This window comes from Coenobita brevimanus, chromosome 15 (genome assembly GCF_032717465.1).
Source record: "Coenobita brevimanus isolate Jiangsu-jjx chromosome 15, ASM3271746v2, whole genome shotgun sequence".
Lineage (NCBI taxonomy): Eukaryota > Metazoa > Arthropoda > Malacostraca > Decapoda > Coenobitidae > Coenobita > Coenobita brevimanus.
The window spans coordinates 31,132,301-31,152,034 of record NC_136968.1 but is presented as its reverse complement, the minus strand read 5'-3'; the positions used below and the strand labels follow the sequence as shown (position 1 = coordinate 31,152,034).

Sequence of the window (19,734 nt, the reverse complement as noted above, 5' to 3'; positions counted from 1 at the left end):
GGAGTAAACATAGATGGAGAAAACCTAAACCATTAGGATATGCAGATGACCTTTTTCTAACCTCCAAAACAGCAGAGAACATTGCAAAACATGTTAAATGGCCTAAAAAGAGAATGACTCAAAGTAGGGCTAAGAGGAACTGGAATAAAACTAATATTTAATCCAAATACAAAAATAGCGTCATTAGAATAAGTGAAAAAATTCTTGAAGGAACCAAGCAGTACAATTACTTGGGGCAAATACTAAAACTAATGAAAGATCAAGACAGCAAAATAAAAAGATTCATTAAAATTGGATGGAAAACTTTCAGTAAACATAAGAGACATTTTAGAAAGTGGCTTGACAATATGCATGAAACGAAAAGTATATGAGAAATGAATACTCCCAACTATGACATATGGTTGTGAGACCGGGGAACTGACAAAATCAACGGAAAATCAACTAATCCATTCTCAAAGGGCAATGGAATGGTCACTGTTGGGAATATCTTTAACACACAGGAAAAGATCAACTTGGGTGAGAGTGCAAACTGAAGTCAAATACATTATATTAGTTATAAAAGGACAGAAATGAAGGTGGGCAGGTCATGTAGCAAGGGATAACTGATGGTACAAAAGACTAACTGACTGAACTCCAAGAGACTGAAAGCAGAGCAGAAAAAGGCCAGACAGGAGGTGGAGAGATGAGAGAGAAGTTTGCAGGCAAAATGTGGCAGATATTGGTTCAGTCAAGAAATTTATGGAAAAGGTTGGAGGGAGGCCTTTGTTCAGCAGTGGACTTGGTACATAAAGACTGTACACACACACACACACACACACATATATATATATATATATATATATATATAGATATATATACAGTATGTACAGTTGCGGCCAAGTATTCCTTCCCACCCTGCTATATCAAGCCTGTGGGTATGACACTGTCGTACACATATCATAAATGTATGCAGTACTGGCTGCTAGCAGATGCTGTGCAGTCATATCATGGCGGCATTTTGTTCCGAGATTGTGTGTGACGGTGCCTTAGTTACAGGTTAGAGATACCAGGGTGGGAAGGAAAACCTGGCAGCAACTGTACATATACTGTACACACATGAGTATCTGACCTCAATATTTTTCTCACCAACTAGATGGAAGACATGGATGGGGTTTTGTGTGATGCAAAGCAGGACCTTCGTGCGCATGCATGATTAATGCCAGCCACCACAAGTGACTCACTGGCTGTCAGTCAGCCTGTAATCATGGTCGTGTACCTTATGCTCATTGTATTCCCAAGCTCGTAACGATAATAAAAGTCAAACAATGTTACTGCACCAAATTTTGCCAAAAAACTAGGTGATACCCAAATTGAAACAATCAGAAAGATCCAGAAAGTTCTTGGAAATGAAGTAATGAGGGTAACACAAATAAAGGAGTGGTACAACTGCTTCAAAAATGGCCAAATGTCAGTCAAGAGTGATCCACGTCATGGGAGATCATCAACAAGCAGGAGTGCTCCAAATGTGAAGACAGTCTGCAATTTAGTCATGGGAAATCATCAGCTGACTGTCAGAGAAACTACTAATGAAACTAAAATCAGTGATAGATCAGCACACAAAATTTTAACGGATGATTTGGGCATGCTAGGAGCTGCCACCAAGTTCATTCCAAAGCTCCTTTCACTTGAACAAGCAGCTCTGCGGATGAACGTTCCTCAAGACATGTTGGGGTATGCAAATCATGATCCTGACTTTCTGAAGACTGTTATCGCTGGAGATGACACCTTGGTGTATGGGTATGGCCCAGAAACCAAAGCACAGTTGTCCCTGTGGAAGCATGCAGTGTCGTCTCAGCAAAAAAAGGCATGACAGGTCCACGACAAGGTGAAATGCATGTTGAAAGTTTCTTTTCGACTCTTGTGGTGTTGTACATCACGAATACGCACCAGAAAGTCAGACTGTCGACAAACATTACTACCTCGACAGTATCTGTCATCTTCATGACGTAGTTTGGCAGGAGAGACCTGACCTTTGGAAAGTGTCAGGTTGGAAGCTGCACCATGACAATGCCCCAGCCCATTCTTCACAGCTGATCAGGAATTTTTGGTGGAACACAACATCCAGCAGGTTTGGCAAGCTCCCTACTCACCAGACATGGCTACCACTCAGCACAGTAAACTATTTCCAGGGTTACAGTACCGTAAACTATTTGGTTTGTCACTGAGTGTTGATTTACCTGAAGGAAAGATTACATTGAGCTGAATGGTGGTAGCATATTGAGATTTCCTGAATACAAACAAAACGGTTATCAGCACCAATAAAAACCATCCAGTAAATTGCATCCATCCTGACCCCTTCCATCTGATGACATTTTTTCAACTTAACTAGGCAGGAACCTGATAATTTTATAATGTGGGGATCCCTTTTGTTGTGAAGGGGTACATGGAGTCTGCATCAAATGTCTCCAAGTTAGATAAAACTCTCCTGTGATGAATGAAGTCAAGTGGTGTTACAAAGAGTAAAATAAGAAAATCTGACACTGAACCAAAGGAGCTGCCATCCTCCAAATATTGTAAGTTCATGTTATATGTCACGGATGTTCCAAAGTAAAAATTTTCTCCATACAGGTGATACTGACAAGCAGCTTCAAGTACCAATGGAACTTTAACAGGTGATTTTTCTGTAACCTACAGTGGATTTAACCAAAAACATACAAAGGTGACACATAAGTATTTACTGTACAACTTAACCGGCTCACTGTCCCCTCACCATAATACAGTCCAGCCTTTCACACTGCAATCAATTACCTCATTCATCTCACACAACAATATAATTTAACATAATATCACCAAAAGATCTTTAGGAGTCCTCAACTTAATAAGCTGGCTTCCTGGAATCCACCAGACTCATATCAAGATGAGCCAGGGTCAAAACAACTGGACTCAAACACATGGTAGTACATTACAGTAATCACAACCATCCCAAACCTTCAGTCAAGCTACAGCTTTCGTAACAAAGTTCTGATATTAATTACTCTCTGTATCCATCTTCGTATGCTAAGAACACTATAACTGGCTGAGGAAAAAGTCATCCATCCATTTTTACTCATCATAAACAAAGGGGCCAGTAAGGCCAGGCTACTCAGTCCTGATATTTATACCAATGATGACATGCCTTTCTTGCCCCTGAGTGGCATTATGACAACAATAAACCTCAACCATCCCTCTGATGTAAACCTTCTTGAGTTCCATCCAGTTGGAACACCTTAACCCATGAGACCACCTGGAATCAGGCATCAGGAATAAAGAATTTCACAATATATACCAGTTTACAACACACAGTTTCATTCAGCTCAAACAAACTCACCACAGACAGTTAAAAGTACCCAAGAACTAAAAGAAGGCCTGTATTCTCATCAATTTATAAGGCATTTTACCACACTTTCCTTAATAGTGTACTATGCATACTATACCTCAACTACAGGCAATTTCTTTCTTTCAATATGCAAAAAGTTTACAAAAAATAACAAAAGAATATTCACAAACTACCAAGAAATAAATGGGTATGGAAGAGGAGCCAGGGAACTGCCTATGCCAATAAAAATATGACCCCGAAAGCAAGAACAGCCAAGCACCTTACCGGAAAGATTGGGTCAGCAGTCTACATCAGATCCACTTGTCCAATGGCTTCTGGGTCCCTTGATTCAGGGTACCTGATGTTTCACTGTCAATCTGAAAGACATACTGTAATCATCATCATTAACAATTATTGTTTAGATGATGATCATCATCATCATAAATCTTCTTTCCAACCTCAGGATGGGGTGACATAGGATAAGCAAGTAGGACAAAGCACAAATAAGTGACAAATATCATCATCATAATCATTTTTTCCCACTCATAAATAAGGTGAAGTAGAATCCAGGAATCTAGGATAAAGCAAGAATAAGGAAGACAAAAATATGCCCTGTGAGTTGTGCCAGATATTCATTCACAGAGCAATCAAGCCATGTACAGTCCAGGCAATCCTCATGATAAGTGAAGGATCTATCTATCTATCTATTGCCAGACGCCTCAATCCCGTTTGGGGTGGCCACAAATAAATCACCTCCAAGTCGCCCTGTCTCCCGCCATTTCACTGTCCTGCTCCCAACTCACACCCCCCTCTCTCATATACCTCTCCACCCCATCCCTCCATCTCATCCTCGGCCTCCCTCTCCCTCTTCCCCCCTCCACCTCACTCACATACACTCTCTTCGTCAGTCTTTCACCTTCCATCCTCTCCACATGGCCAAACCACCTCAGTGTGTTCCTCATAACGCTTCCTATCACATCCACATCCACACCACAACGCTCCTTTATATCCTCATTCGTCAGCCTGTCTCTCCATGTGACTCCACAGGCTCCTCTTAAATAACTCATTTCCATTGCTCTCACTCTTGACTTGTGTCCTTCCAACAACGTCCAAGCTTCACTTCCATACGTTAGAGTTGGTATCACAATACTGTCATGTAGTAACTTTTTCACTTCCATGCTCACTTCCCTGTTTCTTATCACTGCTTTCAAAGAACCAGCAACTTTCTTCCCTGCTGTACCCTTTCATGCACTTCACCCTCCAAACCTCCATCCTTACTCATCACACTACCCAAGTACTTAAACATACTCACATTTTCCAATTCCTCACCATCCAACCTCGCTGTACATTCACTGACTTCACCTCTCTCAGGATGTGTTCCAATATATAACTTCTACATAACTAATACTGTTGTTATTGTTGCTCAACCACTCTGCCTGGCCCAGATGACCCACTGGCCACAAGTAAGCAAATGTCCCTACAGTGTCATTCCATAGGTTCCTTACTGCTTTGACGTTGTGTGTGCATCTTAATGTGGCATGTGTTGTGCAGTGCTCCATTATATCTGTTATGCTGTATAAGCATACTCTACAAGAGGGTCACATGGCATCTTTGATTCCACCAATCCATGTCTAAGCTGGTAACTGAGGAGGGTTGGGTAATGTCCTTATCTAAGCTTGGCCAGGGTAAACTTAATCAACTCTATTTATGGATACCTGAGATGAGTGGGTGTCAGGAAGAGGTGGTTTGTTGCAGTGTTCTGATCTGGGTGCTGTAAAGCCCTATGTGTGAAGATGCTTCTTCACTGCTAGTGTTGGAATGTCCACAGTTGAGTTGATGTTGATAAGGGTGTAGTAATGTTTGTGTGGTGACTGTTTTCTATGTCTAGCTGTGCTGTGACTCTTACAGGCAGTGTGTGTGACACTGGATGCCATACAGAACTATGTGCCTCTCATGTTAAAGTATTCTCTGAGAGAGATGACTGATTTCAAAGCATAAGTGAGCTGCAGGAGTGGTACTGGTCCAACCAGTGATGATGCATCAAGCACTGTTGTGTATGGTTTGCAAGGAGTTGTAGTGGGTGTGTGATAGGATGAGAACCCATGCTGGGAGGCACATATAGTGTTCGCAGAGTAGGGTTAATGTTTCTCTTCAAAAATCTGTCTCTAAGTGCCTGCAAAGCGTTCAGGGTGGGGGTGCAGTGTCTCTCTATGTTTTGCCAAGTGATCGTTTAAGTTGAGTTCAGTGTCATATTTCACTCCAAGCATCTTAACCCTTTAACCGCGGGTGTCATTCCAGAATGACAGTGACAAAACTGGACCAAACCGCGGGTGTCATTCTGGAATGATCGTGAATATTTTGAACACCGCGCGTTTTCCCGGCACGCAAAGTGTCTCACGCAAGAGTAGCTGTCGAGTTCTTTCACGCCAGCCATCTCACACCTCCCTCCTCCAACCCCGAGGGGGCCCCCCCCACCCCTGCCCTGACCCGCGTCAGTCAGTATCTGTCCAGCTCTGTGCGTGATAATGGCGCTCCGTCCCGACTCATCGTCGCTCGCTTCCTCCTCTACAATGATTAGTGCTAGTGTTCCCTCTACCTCTACACCAGTAAAGGAACTGCCAACGGCGAGGCAGAAGGGGTTGAGCACTCTTGAAATTAGAACTGAGCTGGACAAAACTGTAAGTACTACTCTTGATTGTGGCAGTGAAAGTGACATACTCACAGCAAGCAGTGATGATTTGGCAATGATTGGTGGTGAACCATTTTCCATTGATAGTGACAGTGATGAAAGTGATCGTGTTGATTCCCCCCCACTACCCCCAACTTACTCTGGGAAAGGAAAGGCTCCTATGGGCAAATCTGGTATTGCACGTGGGAAGGGAGTGAAGCGCAGGCTCACGTCTCCCACACCAGGCCCTAGTATGCATTTCCCATAAATTTCCCGTTCCCCTAGCCCTATTGCCCTCACATCATCATCATCATCATCATCTGTCGTGCCCTCTCCTCAGTCTACATCATCTGAGGAGTACGAATTACCAAAGCCTGCAAAGCGAGGGAAGGCAGGCCGTGCAGGCAGGCCTAGAACACAGGGGATGCGTGGCAGTTGGAGGGCAAAGCTGGGCGATAAGCGAGGCGAAAAGCGAGGTGATAAGCGGGATAGAAAGGGTCAAGTTTCACCACGCACCAGGTCAGAAACCCCCCCGCCTGCCCCCCGCTCAGTTCCCTCACCCGCGCCACCCCCCCACTCACCGCTCCCGCACTCACCCCCCTCCCCGTTGCCTCCTGCCTCACCCACCTCCCGCTTGCCTCCTGCCTCACCCATTGCCTCCACATCAGCTCCTTCTCACGGGGAAACGAGTGGAATGCAACCTGCCCCTGCCACTGAACCACGCACAGGGCAAGTGGTTGCATTTGTTTGGTCTGACGGTGGAGATTTCCAGCCACACAATCCACTGTTTGATATGACAAATGCTGGAATACAGCCTGCCTTCCCATGCAACGCAGGTGATGAGTTTGTTGATTACTTCCTGGCCTTCCTTGATGATGAAATTGTGCAGCATGTCAGCGATGAGACCCATAGGTATGCAGCTCAGTGCGCAGCAGAAGGGCTGGGACCTATTGGCTCACCAAAGCAAGTGTCGTGGTTGCCTGTCGGGATCAGAGAGCTGTATGTGTTTTTTGCACTAATGTTTCTGATGCCCCATATAAAGAGACATGAGTTGGAGGAGTACTGGCTCGTGGATGACATAACTACTATCCCAATATTCGGGAAGTATATGTCACGGGATCGGTTCCGACAGCTGCTTGGATACCTGCACTTCGCTGACAATGACAACCCGTCCCAAAATGACCCTTTGTGGAAAGTGAGGGATTTTCTCAACAGGATTAGGGATCGATTTATGCGATTTTTCAGGCCTATGCAGAAAGTCGTCATAGACGAATCCCTGGTATTGTTCAGAGGATGTCTCAAATTCATGCAGTACATCCCCAGCAAACGCCACCGCTTTGGGATAAAGTTCTTTGTGCTGTGTGACTGTGAGACGGGGTATATCCTGGATTTTGTCATTTACTCAGCTAGCACAATGGATGTGAACAGGAAAGACCCCCTTGGCTTCTCTGGCTCCGTTGTAAAAGTGCTGATGGAGAGGTATTTTGGTGGTAATCATGTGCTGTACACAGACAATTATTACACAGCACCGAAACTCTCCAAATACCTTGCTGAACACGGCATTGGCACTGTTGGTACTGTACGGAGCTATAGGAAAGAGTGGCCTAGTTTCCCCAAAGCATCATCATCATCCAGGGGAGATGTTCACCTGAAGAAGTCAGACAAGCTTCTTGCGATCAGGTGGCATGACAAGAAGGTCGTGAATATGATCAGCACCATCCACAAGGGGGAATTGAAGAGAACTGGGAAGGTCAGCTACAGGACGGGAGAGCCAATCATGAAGCCTGATGCCGTCATTGATTATAATGTTAATATGAGACTTGTTGATAAGTCTGATATGATGATTGGCGAAATCGACTGTCTCAGGAGAAACACCCGATGGTACAGGAAGGCTTGCCTGCACATGCTCGATATGTGCATGCTCAACGCCTTCATTCTCTACAAGACACAAGTCGGGGGCATAAGGCAACCATCACTGAGACAGTTTTCCAAGACTGTCGTGCAGCAGCTACTTGCACGACTTGGTCAGGTGACGGCATTGATCCCGAGGCGACACTCTGACACACAACCTGACCGTCTTGAGTGCCGCAATTACATGAGCCGGCACCAGCTTGTGAAATTGCCTCCTACAGCAGGCGGCAGGTTGTCACAGGGCCGCTGCAGAGTATGTTCTAACACCACACGGAGGCCTAGGACGAGAAAAATGAGCACACACCAGTGCCTTGAATGCCAAGTCGCTCTATGTGTAACTCCGTGCTTTGCCGAGTACCACTCTCTGAGTAAATACTGAAAGTGACAGTGATATATAGTGATGCGACAGTGACGTGCTTTGCCAATAATTGTATAATGGATAATGTAGTAATAAGGGATATTTTGACTAGAAAAAAAAGGAAATATTGGCCAGTATAATAAGTGATATTGTAATAAGAGAATCTGCGGCACTTGTGGAATTCTGCGGCACTTATGTAATTCTGTGATGCGCCAGTGACGCAATATAGTAATAAGTGCATTGTAAATATAATGTATATTGCCCATATCATATGTAAAATAATATTAGAAGTTAGAAAGAATGAAAAGATTGCATGAAACGTCAGTGAGCGGGTGCCGCCGCAGTGCAGTGAGGCGCAGCCGCAGTGAAGAGCGGGCGCAGCCGCAGGGAAGTGCCTTTTACCTACCTCAGTGAACACAGAGTGGGTGTTTATCGTATGTACAGTGTTCATATATGTTTATATTACTATTATGAGAGAGTGGTTGGCATTTGGTACTGATGTGTGGGGCGTAAAATAGTTATTTCACACCCCTCACTTCTAACGGCTCTCCCCGTCCTGTGAAAGTCAACAAAGTCATGAAACCTACATCAATAGAAAGCTGAAGGTTAGTACTTTCTAATGGTACCTTATTTTTTTCTCTAGCTTTATTCTGTGCAGAGTTATTAAGGTTTAAAGGTTTGTTTACATTTGGCTGAAACCCCCGCGGGAGAGGACAGTCAGACCAAAACAATACCCGCGGTTAAAGGGTTAAGAGACGGATGTGTGTGGCACACGAACAATGTTAATGTGATGTTGAGGGAGTACCTGTGCTCATGACTGCTGCTGGTGATGAGTGTGGTGGTGGATTTGGCTGCAGCAATCATCATCGTGTTGTCTTCAACCCATGCTTGATGTGTACTGAGGTAGTCTTGTTGCAATGTGCAGGCAGTGTCTGCAATGTGGTGTGTGGTTGTTATGATGATGTCATCTGCACATGGCACTGTAAAGTGTGCAAATCATAAGTTAGATGTGTTCCAAAATAATACAACTTTTCTACACTACAAGTACTGGAAATTAAGGAACATAAGCAAACCAGCTTTAGAAGTAACAGTGAAACTGACAGGCAATAGTTTCATTTTATTGATTTTGTTTATAACAGTTCCAACTTGCTTGCATGTGTTGTCCTTGGTCACCTAATGGCAGTTCTCCATGCTGCTTGATCTCTGGCAGCCATCCTATTCAGTCCATTATCCTTGAGGTCACACTCTATAACCTCATCCCAGGCCTTTGCAGTCTGCCTCTTGCAACTCTATCCCCAACATTCAAACTTCTCACTTTCTCCACCCAATTGTCATTCCCCATCCTCACTACATGCCCAAACCATCTCAATCTACTCCTCATCACAACACCAGTACAATCCAGTCCCATCCATTCTCTCAACTCTTCTATTGTAAGCCTAGCCCACCACAGGGCTCGCATTCAAGGATGCATGGCACATCCACATAATCATTGCCATTTCTGAATGTTTGAGCCTATGAACATCCCCTTCCTTTACTGTCCAGGTCTTGCAACTATAAAGCATTACACTCCTAACACATGCTACATACAAATATCCCTTAGCATGGAGGAAAAGCTCTTTTAACCCATGGACTGCACAATTACCTTTTTTTTATCCCACCCCATGGTATACGAAAAAATGAAGTTTTTTTTTTTTTTATAGTTTTTGTTTATTATAAACTTGAAGATAAACCTCCTGGGCATCATTTGGTGAAAAAAAAACTCTCTCTCTCTCTGTCTTTGCATAGGGCCTTGCGTACATTTACGTAGGGGAGTAGTGAAAAAAAAAAAAAAAAAAAAAAAGTTTTTGTTTATTATAAACTTGAAGATAAACATCCAGGGCATCACCCGGTGAAAAGAAAAACATCTCTTTCTCTCTCTCTCTCCGTCTTTCAGTACCGCCATGCATAAGTTTGCGTGGGGGTCGAGTTGTTTACAGCGATGCACGGCCAGCACAGCCTGAGCTGAGGCCCGCAATGCAACATTACCCAGCCTAAGTTGTGGCTCACCATCCACAGGTTAATGTCTGGAAAGGTAGCAGCTCCCTGAACTTCTTCCAATCACTCCTCACACTAGCCACAGAGCTAGCTCAAGCCCCACCTTCAGTTCATGATATGTTTCCCAAGCAGCAAAACTCCTTCACACACTCAAGAGACTCACCAGAATTTTCAATTCTTTCACACCTGACAATCTCCACATGCTCTCCCCGACACACCACACACATGAAATCAGCATTATCTCTCAGTCTACTTTTAATACCACTACATCTCTTTTGCACTCATCACAAACACTGTACAATATGGAATTTCTTCCCATGCCCATGTGGCACATGGTCACTCTCCCACTTCTCTGCCAGTATCACCACCAGACCTAGATACCATCACTTATATGTAATTACTCTTAAGCCCTTGTGCCCCATACTGTATCTCCACTACCAAGTCTTTCCTCTGCCTCTCCTTTCATTCTCTGCAATCAATACCAAAGCATCAGCATACAACATCTCCCATGGGAGTCCATTTCTGAAGTCACATGCAAGGGCTTCAAGCACCATGATAAACATCAAGGGGCTCACAACTGACCCTTGATGCACACCAACACTCATCGAAAACTCATCACACGAATCTCCATTCACTCTCACCTGGATGCAAACACATACATAACCATAACCACTCTATCCAGCCACTCCCCGAGCCCAAGCTTTCTCAGTGTCCACTTCATCACCACCCTTGGGACCTTGTCAAAGGCCTTCTCCATATCAGAAAAAACAAATTATATCCCTTTTCTTTCCATTTTTCCTAAAGCTGTCAAACAATGAATATAGCATCAGTGGTCCCTTTGCCTATCATAAACCCAAACTACATCTCATCTATATTCACTTTTTCTTTAATCATACCTTCTAGAACTCTCCCCATTACCTTCATCATCTGGTCCGAAAGTTTTATGCCTCTGTTATTTCCTCTTCCCCTTGTATACATTTGCAATTACACTCTTCAGCAAGCTATCTGAGACAACATTTGCATATATAATTGTATTTATCAAATCAGTAACTAACCCCACTCCAATATCTCATGAGGCCTTCACCATTTCTGCAGCCAACTCAGGCATCTGCTGCCTTCCCAACTGCATCCTGCCTATTGCCCTGCTCACAGTACCAGTATCAATAAAAGGCCATGGGCCAAATATTGGATCCGCTGACTCCAAACCTTCTATGTTCCAGTCAAACTCCTTATTCAGCGACCAGTTTTAATGCTCTCTCAAGGTGTCTTTAATATCTTCACTGTTCACTGCTACCTTTCTTTCATCATTCTTCACACAATGCTCATATCTGATATCTCTGTTTTTCCTCTTCATCTGATTTACCACATTTAATACTATATTCTTTTTTTTCAATGCTATTTCGGTTATCCAGTAAATGTATCTGAGACAAATTTTGCCCAATATACCTCTTGTCTGGCCTTATGCTTGGCAGCCAAGTATTCCTCTTTGTTATTATAATTTTTCCATTCCCAGAAAACGTTTCTTTTCTCCTTAACTGCTGCTTCTATACCCTCATCCCACCACCATGTTACCTTATGTCTTAGGGGAGCCCTTGTCCATCCACACAGTAAATTAGTAACTCTCAGAAGACTGTTCTTGAGAGCTCTGTACTGTTCATTTACACTTCTGTCAACGGCTCCCTGTTCAGCCACCACTCTACTCATCTCGCTAGAGAAGCATCCCTTACAGCTTAGTTTTTCAACTTCCATATTTTCCTTCTAGGCGTACAGGTCCTCTTCTAAACTATCTGTTCCTTAGGTACCATGTCACATATCAGCAATCTTTGTTGCTACACACACTCTTTGCTCCCTATAACTTTAACATCCCTCACCAACCTATCATCCCTCCTGACCAGAAGATAGCTAATCCAGCTATTATTTTCCCCAGACTCTTATTATTAAAAAGTAAGAGAGATATCAGAAGTCCCAGTGAGTGATGAACAGGGTGGCTTTAGTAGTGGCAGAGGATGTGTGGATCAAATATTTGCAGTGAGAGGAATAGCAGAGAAGGCTTGTTAGAAGGACCATAAGGAGTTTATGGCACTCATGAATCTAGAAAAAGCATACAACAAAGTGGACAGAGAAGGATATCGGAAAATTTTGCATATGTACAGTGTAGATGGTAAGCTGCTAGGTGCCGTCAAGAGTTTTTATGATGGTAGTGAAGTAAGTGAATGGTTCATGATTGGTGCGGGCATGTGACGAGGTTGTGTGATGTCCCCATGGTTGTTCAATATATATATGGATGGGGTGATGAGAGAAGTAAAAACATGAGTAATGGAGAGGGGGATGGCGTTGGTAATGAATGGAATTTCTCAAATTTGTTGTATGGTGATGATGCAGTACTACAGTACTTGCAAATACCAGACAAGAACTTCGTAGGCTAGTGCAGAGTTTTGCTGATGTCTTTGAGTGTCGTGCCCTGAGAGTAAATGCAGAAAATAGTAAAGTGATGGTTATTGGGAGAGAAGGTGACTCCCAGTGTGATGTTACAGTGAATGGAGAGAGACTGGAACTGGTGAGAAGAGTTCAAATACCTAGGTACAGTGATAGAAAAGAGAGGAAAATGTGCAAATGAAGTGGAAAGTAGAGTGACACAAGGAAGAAAAGTAGCTGGTGCAATAAAGGCCTTGACATGACACAGAGGCTAGAGTGTTGCAGCTGCATGAGACTTACATGTAGGAGTGTTAGTGCCAACTTTAACATATAGATGTGAGACTATGGTGTGGCATAAAAGTCCAGAGTAAGAGCAGTGGAGATGGGACTGTTGAGGAATGTATGTGGAGTACAAAGAGTGGACAGGATACGGAATAATGTGATTCATGAAAAATGTGGAGCGAGGAAATCCATGGACACCAGAATCGAAGAGAGTGTACCAAGATGGTATGGCCATATGGAGAAAATGGATAATGACTGAGTGGTGAACAAGGTATATCTGAGCGAATTTGAAGGAGGGAGGAGACGAGGTAGGCCAAGGAGAAGGTGGAGAGAGATGGTAAATAAGTGTGTGAGGGAGAGAGGTTTGGAAGTCAGTGAAGCTAGGGAACTGACAAGAGATCGAGCTAGCTGGATGAATGTTGTGAGAAGAAGTGCTTGATCAGGGATTTGGCATCCCCTTTTACTGTGGCAGCGTCTGGATCAACTCTATCGGATATGTTTATATGAAACTACAGAACGTGGTGAATGTTTTTGGTGTATTCGATAATGCCAGGATTCTGGGGGCTTGAATGATGAGTGAATGGAAGTGTGGCCCACTGGACTGGGCAAATTTGGGCTGTCTAGACGCTGCTATTCCTCACCCTGCCATAGGGTGGGAAAGGAGGTCCAGATGATGATGATGATGAATGAAAAATGACTTACGTAATCAATCTACTGTCTCTTCCTGAAGTATGTGTTGCACACAATCATGTTCACTGCCTCCCCAAATAAGAGTACCCTTCCCCTTCCATATTTGACATACCACATATGCATTCCCTATGTACCCCTTCATATCCTTGAGCTGCTTCACCCACATGACCATTTAAGTCCCCTCCCAAAACTACAATCTCATCATCCCCCATAACACTTACTATACATGTCAAGTCATCCCAGAATATATCTTTTCCATCATCATCCTTGCCAGCCTGTGGAGCTGATACAAATGAAAACTTGAGCCTGTCAAACAAAATTTTCACTGCTATAAACTTTTCATTTACCTTCATTACATTCATGACTCCCCCCTGGGGGTAGGGGGGTTTTTCAAGAATACTCCCCCAGTATCCCTGCTTGTCGTAAAAGGCGACTAAAAGGGTTGGCGGAAGGTTAGTGCCCCTCCCTGGGAAAACAACTAACTAAAAAAACAAACAATAAGCCTCGGACAAGGACTGACCAAACGATGACGACCAAGGACTGGACAAAGGAACATGGAATGTAAGGGGAGCGAATGATGAGGTGAAAGAGAGAGAGATTGTCCAGGTGCTTGAGGGTGCGAAAGTGAATGTATGTGGAATAACTAAAACAAAATGGAGAGGAGAAAGTGTGAGAGAATGGGAGTATGGATGGGGTATATGTGCAGGAGTAGATGAGAATGAGAGGGCAAAGGAAGGAGTATGTATAGTTGTGAGTAAAAGACGGAAGAAGAGCATAAGACAGTATGGATCAGTTGGGTCAAGGATTGTGAGGGTAAAGCTGAAAGTTAGAATACAAATGTGGGCGATTGTGTGTCTGTATGCGCCAATGCAAGATCGTGCTAGAAGATTGATAGAAGAGTTCTGGACAAATGTAGAAGTGTGCATGGAAAAGTCTGGAAGGAATGAGAGAGTGTTTTTGACTGGTGATGTGAATGGTAAAGTTGGGAATGTGAAGGTGGATGGAATAGTTGGTGAGTGGGGTGTGCCTGCTGAGATAGATGAGAATGGGAGTGCATTAGTGGACATTTGTGCTGGGAGGGGGTTGGTGATAGCCAATACCCTCTTCAGGCATAAAATGATCCACAGGTATACATGGCGAGTGATGAGAAGGGTGGGTGGTGAACTGAATGAAAGGAAGCCAATGATTGATTATGTGTGTGTGGATGAAAGGATGCGAAGATGTGTAATGGATGCACGAGCTTATAGAGGTTGGGGGAGTGGACTTTCTGACCACTACTTGGTGGTGGCCAGAATTAGAATTCAAGTAAGATGGAGGAATAGAAGAAGGGAAAGACGAGAGGAAGGAGTAGTTGCAAGGAGAGTGGAAAGGTTACAAGAGGATGAGAAAAAGGCAGAGTATAAGACAGAAGTGGAGGAACGATTGGGCAAATATGAATTGGAGCAGATGGGAGACGTGGAAGGTGTGTGTAGGATATTTACAGAAGAAATAATTATGTGCAGCATGTGATGTGGTGTGTGGAAGGAAGAGAAGATGGAGCGGGGTGCAAGGAACAGTGTGGTGGACTGAAGAGGTGAGACAGGCTGTGGCACAAAAGAAGAAAGCATACAATGAATGGATGAGAAATAGGGGCATGGAAGAAGTTGAGAGGCGGAAGAGAGAGTTATATGTAGAAAGAAAGAGAGAGGTGAAAAGATTAGTAAGACAGAGTAAGAAGAGAGTGGATGAGGAATTTGGAAGGAATTTGAGTGTAAAGTGGAGGGACTGTAAGAAAATGTTCTGGAAAGAGGTGAAAAGAGTAAGACAGGGTGGAAGTGAAGTTAGCAGGGGAGTGAAAGATAAAAATGGTAGATTACTAGTGGAGAAGGGAGAAAAAGTGAGCAGATGGAGAGAACACTTTAAGGAATTGTTGAACATACAGGATGGAAGTAATGCGAGTATAAGTGGCTGGGGAATGGCTGGGAGAAGGAGGGAGGTGAGAAGACAGGAAGAAATCAGTAGGACAGAAATTGTGGAAGCAATGAAGAAAGTTAAATCGGGGAAAGCCCCAGGAATTGATGGAGTGTGTGGTGAAATGCTGAAGCACGGGGGAGAGATAGTAGTAGAATGGATGTGGAAGATGTGCAGATTGGCCTGGGAGGAAGGTAGAGTCCCGGAGGATTGGAAGTCAGGTATAATTATTCCCTTGTACAAAGGAAAAGGGGAAAAAGAAGTGTGTGGTAATCTTAGGGGCATTTGTCTTCTTAGTATAAGAGGAAAAGTGTATGGTAGGATACTTATTGACAGAGAGAAAGAACAGAGAAATTAGTTGGAGAAGAACAGGGAGGCTTTAGGAAGGGAAGAGGTTGTGTAGATCAAATATTCATTCTTAGATCTTTAGTGGAAACGTTTCTAGAGAAGGGAAAGAAGTTGTATGCGGCTTTCATGGATTTGGAGAAAGCATATGACAGGGTGGATAGAAAAGGATTGTGGAAAGTGTTAAGAATATATGGAGTAGATGGGAAGTTGTTGAATGCTGTGAAGAGTATGTACGATGGTGCGAAAGCTGCAGTGCGTGTGGATGGTAAACTAAGTGAATTTTTCTCTTTGAAAGTTGGGTTGAAACAGGGATGTGTCATGTCTCCATGGTTGTTCAATCTGTACATGGATGGGGTAATAAAAGAGGTACAAGGTAGGGTAGTGGATGTTGGAGTGGCCCTGGTGAGAGAGGATAGTGTTTGGAAACTCCCTGTACTGTTGTTTGCAGATGATACTGTGTTGTTGAGTGAAGACGAAGGGGAGCTGCAAGGCTTGGTGGATGAGTTTGAGAGAGTGTATAAGAAACGGAATCTAAAGGTGAATGTAGGGAAGAGTAAAGTGATGGTCTTTGAGAGAGGTGAAGTCAGTGAATGTACAGCAAGGTTGGATGGTGAGGAATTGGAAAATGTGAGTACATTTAAGTACTTAGACAGTGTGATGAGTAAGGATGGAGGTTTGGAGGGTGAAATGCGTGAAAGGGTACAGCAGGGAAGAAAGGTTGCTGGTTCTTTAAAAGCAGTGATAAGAAACAGGGAAGTGAGCATGGAAGTGAAAAAGTTACTACATGACAGTATTGTGATACCAACTCTAACGTACGGAAGTGAAGCTTGGACGTTGTTGGAAGGACACAAGTCAAGAGTGAGAGCAGTGGAAATGAGTTATTTAAGAGGAGCCTGTGGAGTCACATGGAGAGACAGGCTGACGAATGAGGATATAAAGGAGCGTTGTGGCGTGGATGTGATAGGAAGCGTTATGAGGAACACACTGAGGTGGTCTGGCCATGTGGAGAGGATGGAGGGTGAAAGACTGACGAAGAGAGTGTATGTGAGTGAGGTGGAGGGGGGAAGAGCGAGGGGGAGGCCGAGGATGAGATGGAGGGATGGGGTGGAGAGGTATATGAGAGAGGGGGGTGTGAGTTGGGAGCAGGGCAGTGAGATGGCAGGGGACAGGGCGACTTGGAGGCAATTTGTTTGTGGCCACCCCAAACGGGATCGAGGCATCTGGCAATAGATAGATAGATAGACAGACAAAGGGAATGGGGAAAAAGAAGTGTGTGATAATCATACGGGCATTTGTCTTCTTAGTGTAATCCATCAATCCATCCATCATCCAATCCTACATCGCCCCACGAGGAGCGTAGGAGCCCGGGGCTAGGCAGTTGGTCCCGACATTTAAGATGAGAGTGACCAGTCTCACTCATCCCTGAGTGGTATTACGTGAGCAATCAACCCCAACCACCCCTTGGATATAAACCTTCACCGGGTCAATCAGATTGGAGCACAATAATTACCCACTAAACCACCAGGCACCAAAATTTGGTTATATGGTTACCACCCAGCATAGTAAATGGTTTCCTGGTGTACAGGAAACCATTTGGCTTGTCACTCAGTGTAGAGTCACCCACAGGCTGAAGGAAGAGGAAAGAATGAAGGAAAGAAAGACGGAAGAGGGAGTGTAAAGTCACCCATAGGCAGAAGGACAAGGAAAGAATGAAGGAAAGACAGAAGAGAATGGAAGGAAAGAAGGATGGAGAGGAAAGGGCAGACACCCGAGGGCAGCACTACATCGAGTGAGTGGATGGTGAGTGCCCCCACCTACCACTTTTTAGGAAGAGTATACAGTGAGATATTTATTGACAGAGTTAGGGAAATAACAGAGGAATTAGTTGGAGAAGAACAGGGAGGCTTTAGGAAGGGAAGTGGTTGTGTAGATCAGATATTCATTCTTAGATCTTTAGTGGAAAAGTGTTTAGAGAAGGGAAAAAAATTGTATGCAGCCTTCACGGATTTGGAGAAAGCACATGACAGGGTGGATTGACAAGGATTGTGGAAAGTATTAAGAATATATGGAGTAGATGGGAAGTTGTTGAATGCTGTGAAGAGTAAGTATGAGGGTGATAAGGCTGAAGTGCATGTGGTTAGTGAGTGAGTTTTTCTATTTGAAGGTTGGGTTGAAACAGGAATGTGTCATGTCTCCATGGTTGTTCAATCTGTATATGGATGGGGTTATAAAAGAGATACAAGGTAGGGGAGTGGATGTTAGACTGGCCCTGGTGAGTGAGGGTAGTGTTTGGAAACTCCCTTTACTGTACTGTTGTTTGCAGATGATACTGTGTTGTTAAGTGAAGACAAAGGGGAGCTGCAAGGCTTGGTGGCTGAGTTTGGGAGTGTGTGTAAGAAACGGAACCTGAATATGAATGTGGGGAAGAGTAGAGTTATGGTCTTCAAGAAAGGTGAAGTCAGTGAATGTACAATGAGGTTGGATGAGGAGGAAAGGGAAAATGTGAGTACGTTTACGTACTTGGGTAGTGTGATGAGTAAGAATGGAAGTTTGGAGGGTAAAGTGCTTGAAAGGATACAAGGAAGAAAGGTTGTTGGTTCCTTGAAGGCAGTGATAATAAACAGAGAAGTGAACATGGAAGTGAAAAAGTTATTACATAACAGTATTGTGATTCCAACTCTAACTTATGGAAGTGAAGCTTGGACGTTTTTTTAGGGACACAAGAGTAAGAGCAGTGGAAATGAGTTATATGAGAGGAGCCCGTGGAGTCACATGGAAAGACAGACTGACAAATGAGGATGTGAAGGAGCGTTTAGTGTGGATGTGGATGTGATAGGAAACCGTTTGGAAAAACACACTGAGGTAGTTTGGCCATGTGGAGAGGATGGAGAGTGAGAGACTGATGAGGAGAGTGTATGTGAGTGAGGTGGAGGGGGAGAGAGGGAGGGGAAGGCCAAGGGTGAGATGGAGGGATGGAGTGGAGAGGTATATAAGAATGGTGGGTGTAAAGTGGGAGCAGGGCAGTGCAATGGTGGGGGACAGGGTGATGTGGAGGCAATTTGTTTGTGGCCACCCCATATAAGGGATTAAGGCATCTGGCAATAGATAGATAGACAGACATCTAAAAGGAATAAAGGACTATCTAGCTACAAAAAAACTTGTTAAAAAATTAAAGGCAACATAACTCCTTGATTTAAAAAAAAAAAAAAAAAAAAAAAAAAAAAAAAAGCCATTACATTTAGCAATAGTACACCACCTACATGAAATGGGGCTCGAGTTGTAAAAAATTCCTGCCTCAGTTCAGTAGTATGTCAACTATGCTGATATACAGTACGGTATTATTCTTGCCAGGCCTACAAGATTAACCCCTTCATTCTTGTGACACTTTATTTTACATTTCTAACTACTTTCTGCTTAGGAGAGAGACTATAATAAAAGCTATATTCTAACACGTGCTGGATAGGTCTCCAAAGCTATGACACATTTTGTTTGGGGAAAAAAAAAAGTAGTCCATCCATCCATGGTGATTAGGCTAATTCTTATGGTACATGTAGATTTAGTTTCAATAATCACTTCAGAAATAAAGGCTCAAAAGTACAGTCAAGTCGCCTATGGCACAGCCTTCTATGGCACGGTTTTCTATGACATGGCAAGGTGCCAGACCCCCCCAAAACGAACCACGCGCATAAACTACCTATGGTGCGTGCACGGCAAGGTCTGAAATGTGAAGGCAAATTCCCCTCA

At 43.7% G+C, this 19,734-nt stretch overlaps 1 protein-coding gene across 1 annotated transcript in view; it reads right to left on the bottom strand.

Moving 5' to 3' along the window:
- Window positions 1-19,734, bottom strand: part of LOC145390724 (uncharacterized) — a 94,097-nt gene that overhangs the window by 22,498 nt on the left and 51,865 nt on the right. Inside the window, exon 2 of the mRNA XM_080265518.1 lies at window positions 16,972-16,984. Coding sequence (XP_080121644.1) covers window positions 16,972-16,984 — 13 coding nt within the window. The remainder of the gene's footprint in view (window positions 1-16,971; window positions 16,985-19,734) is intronic.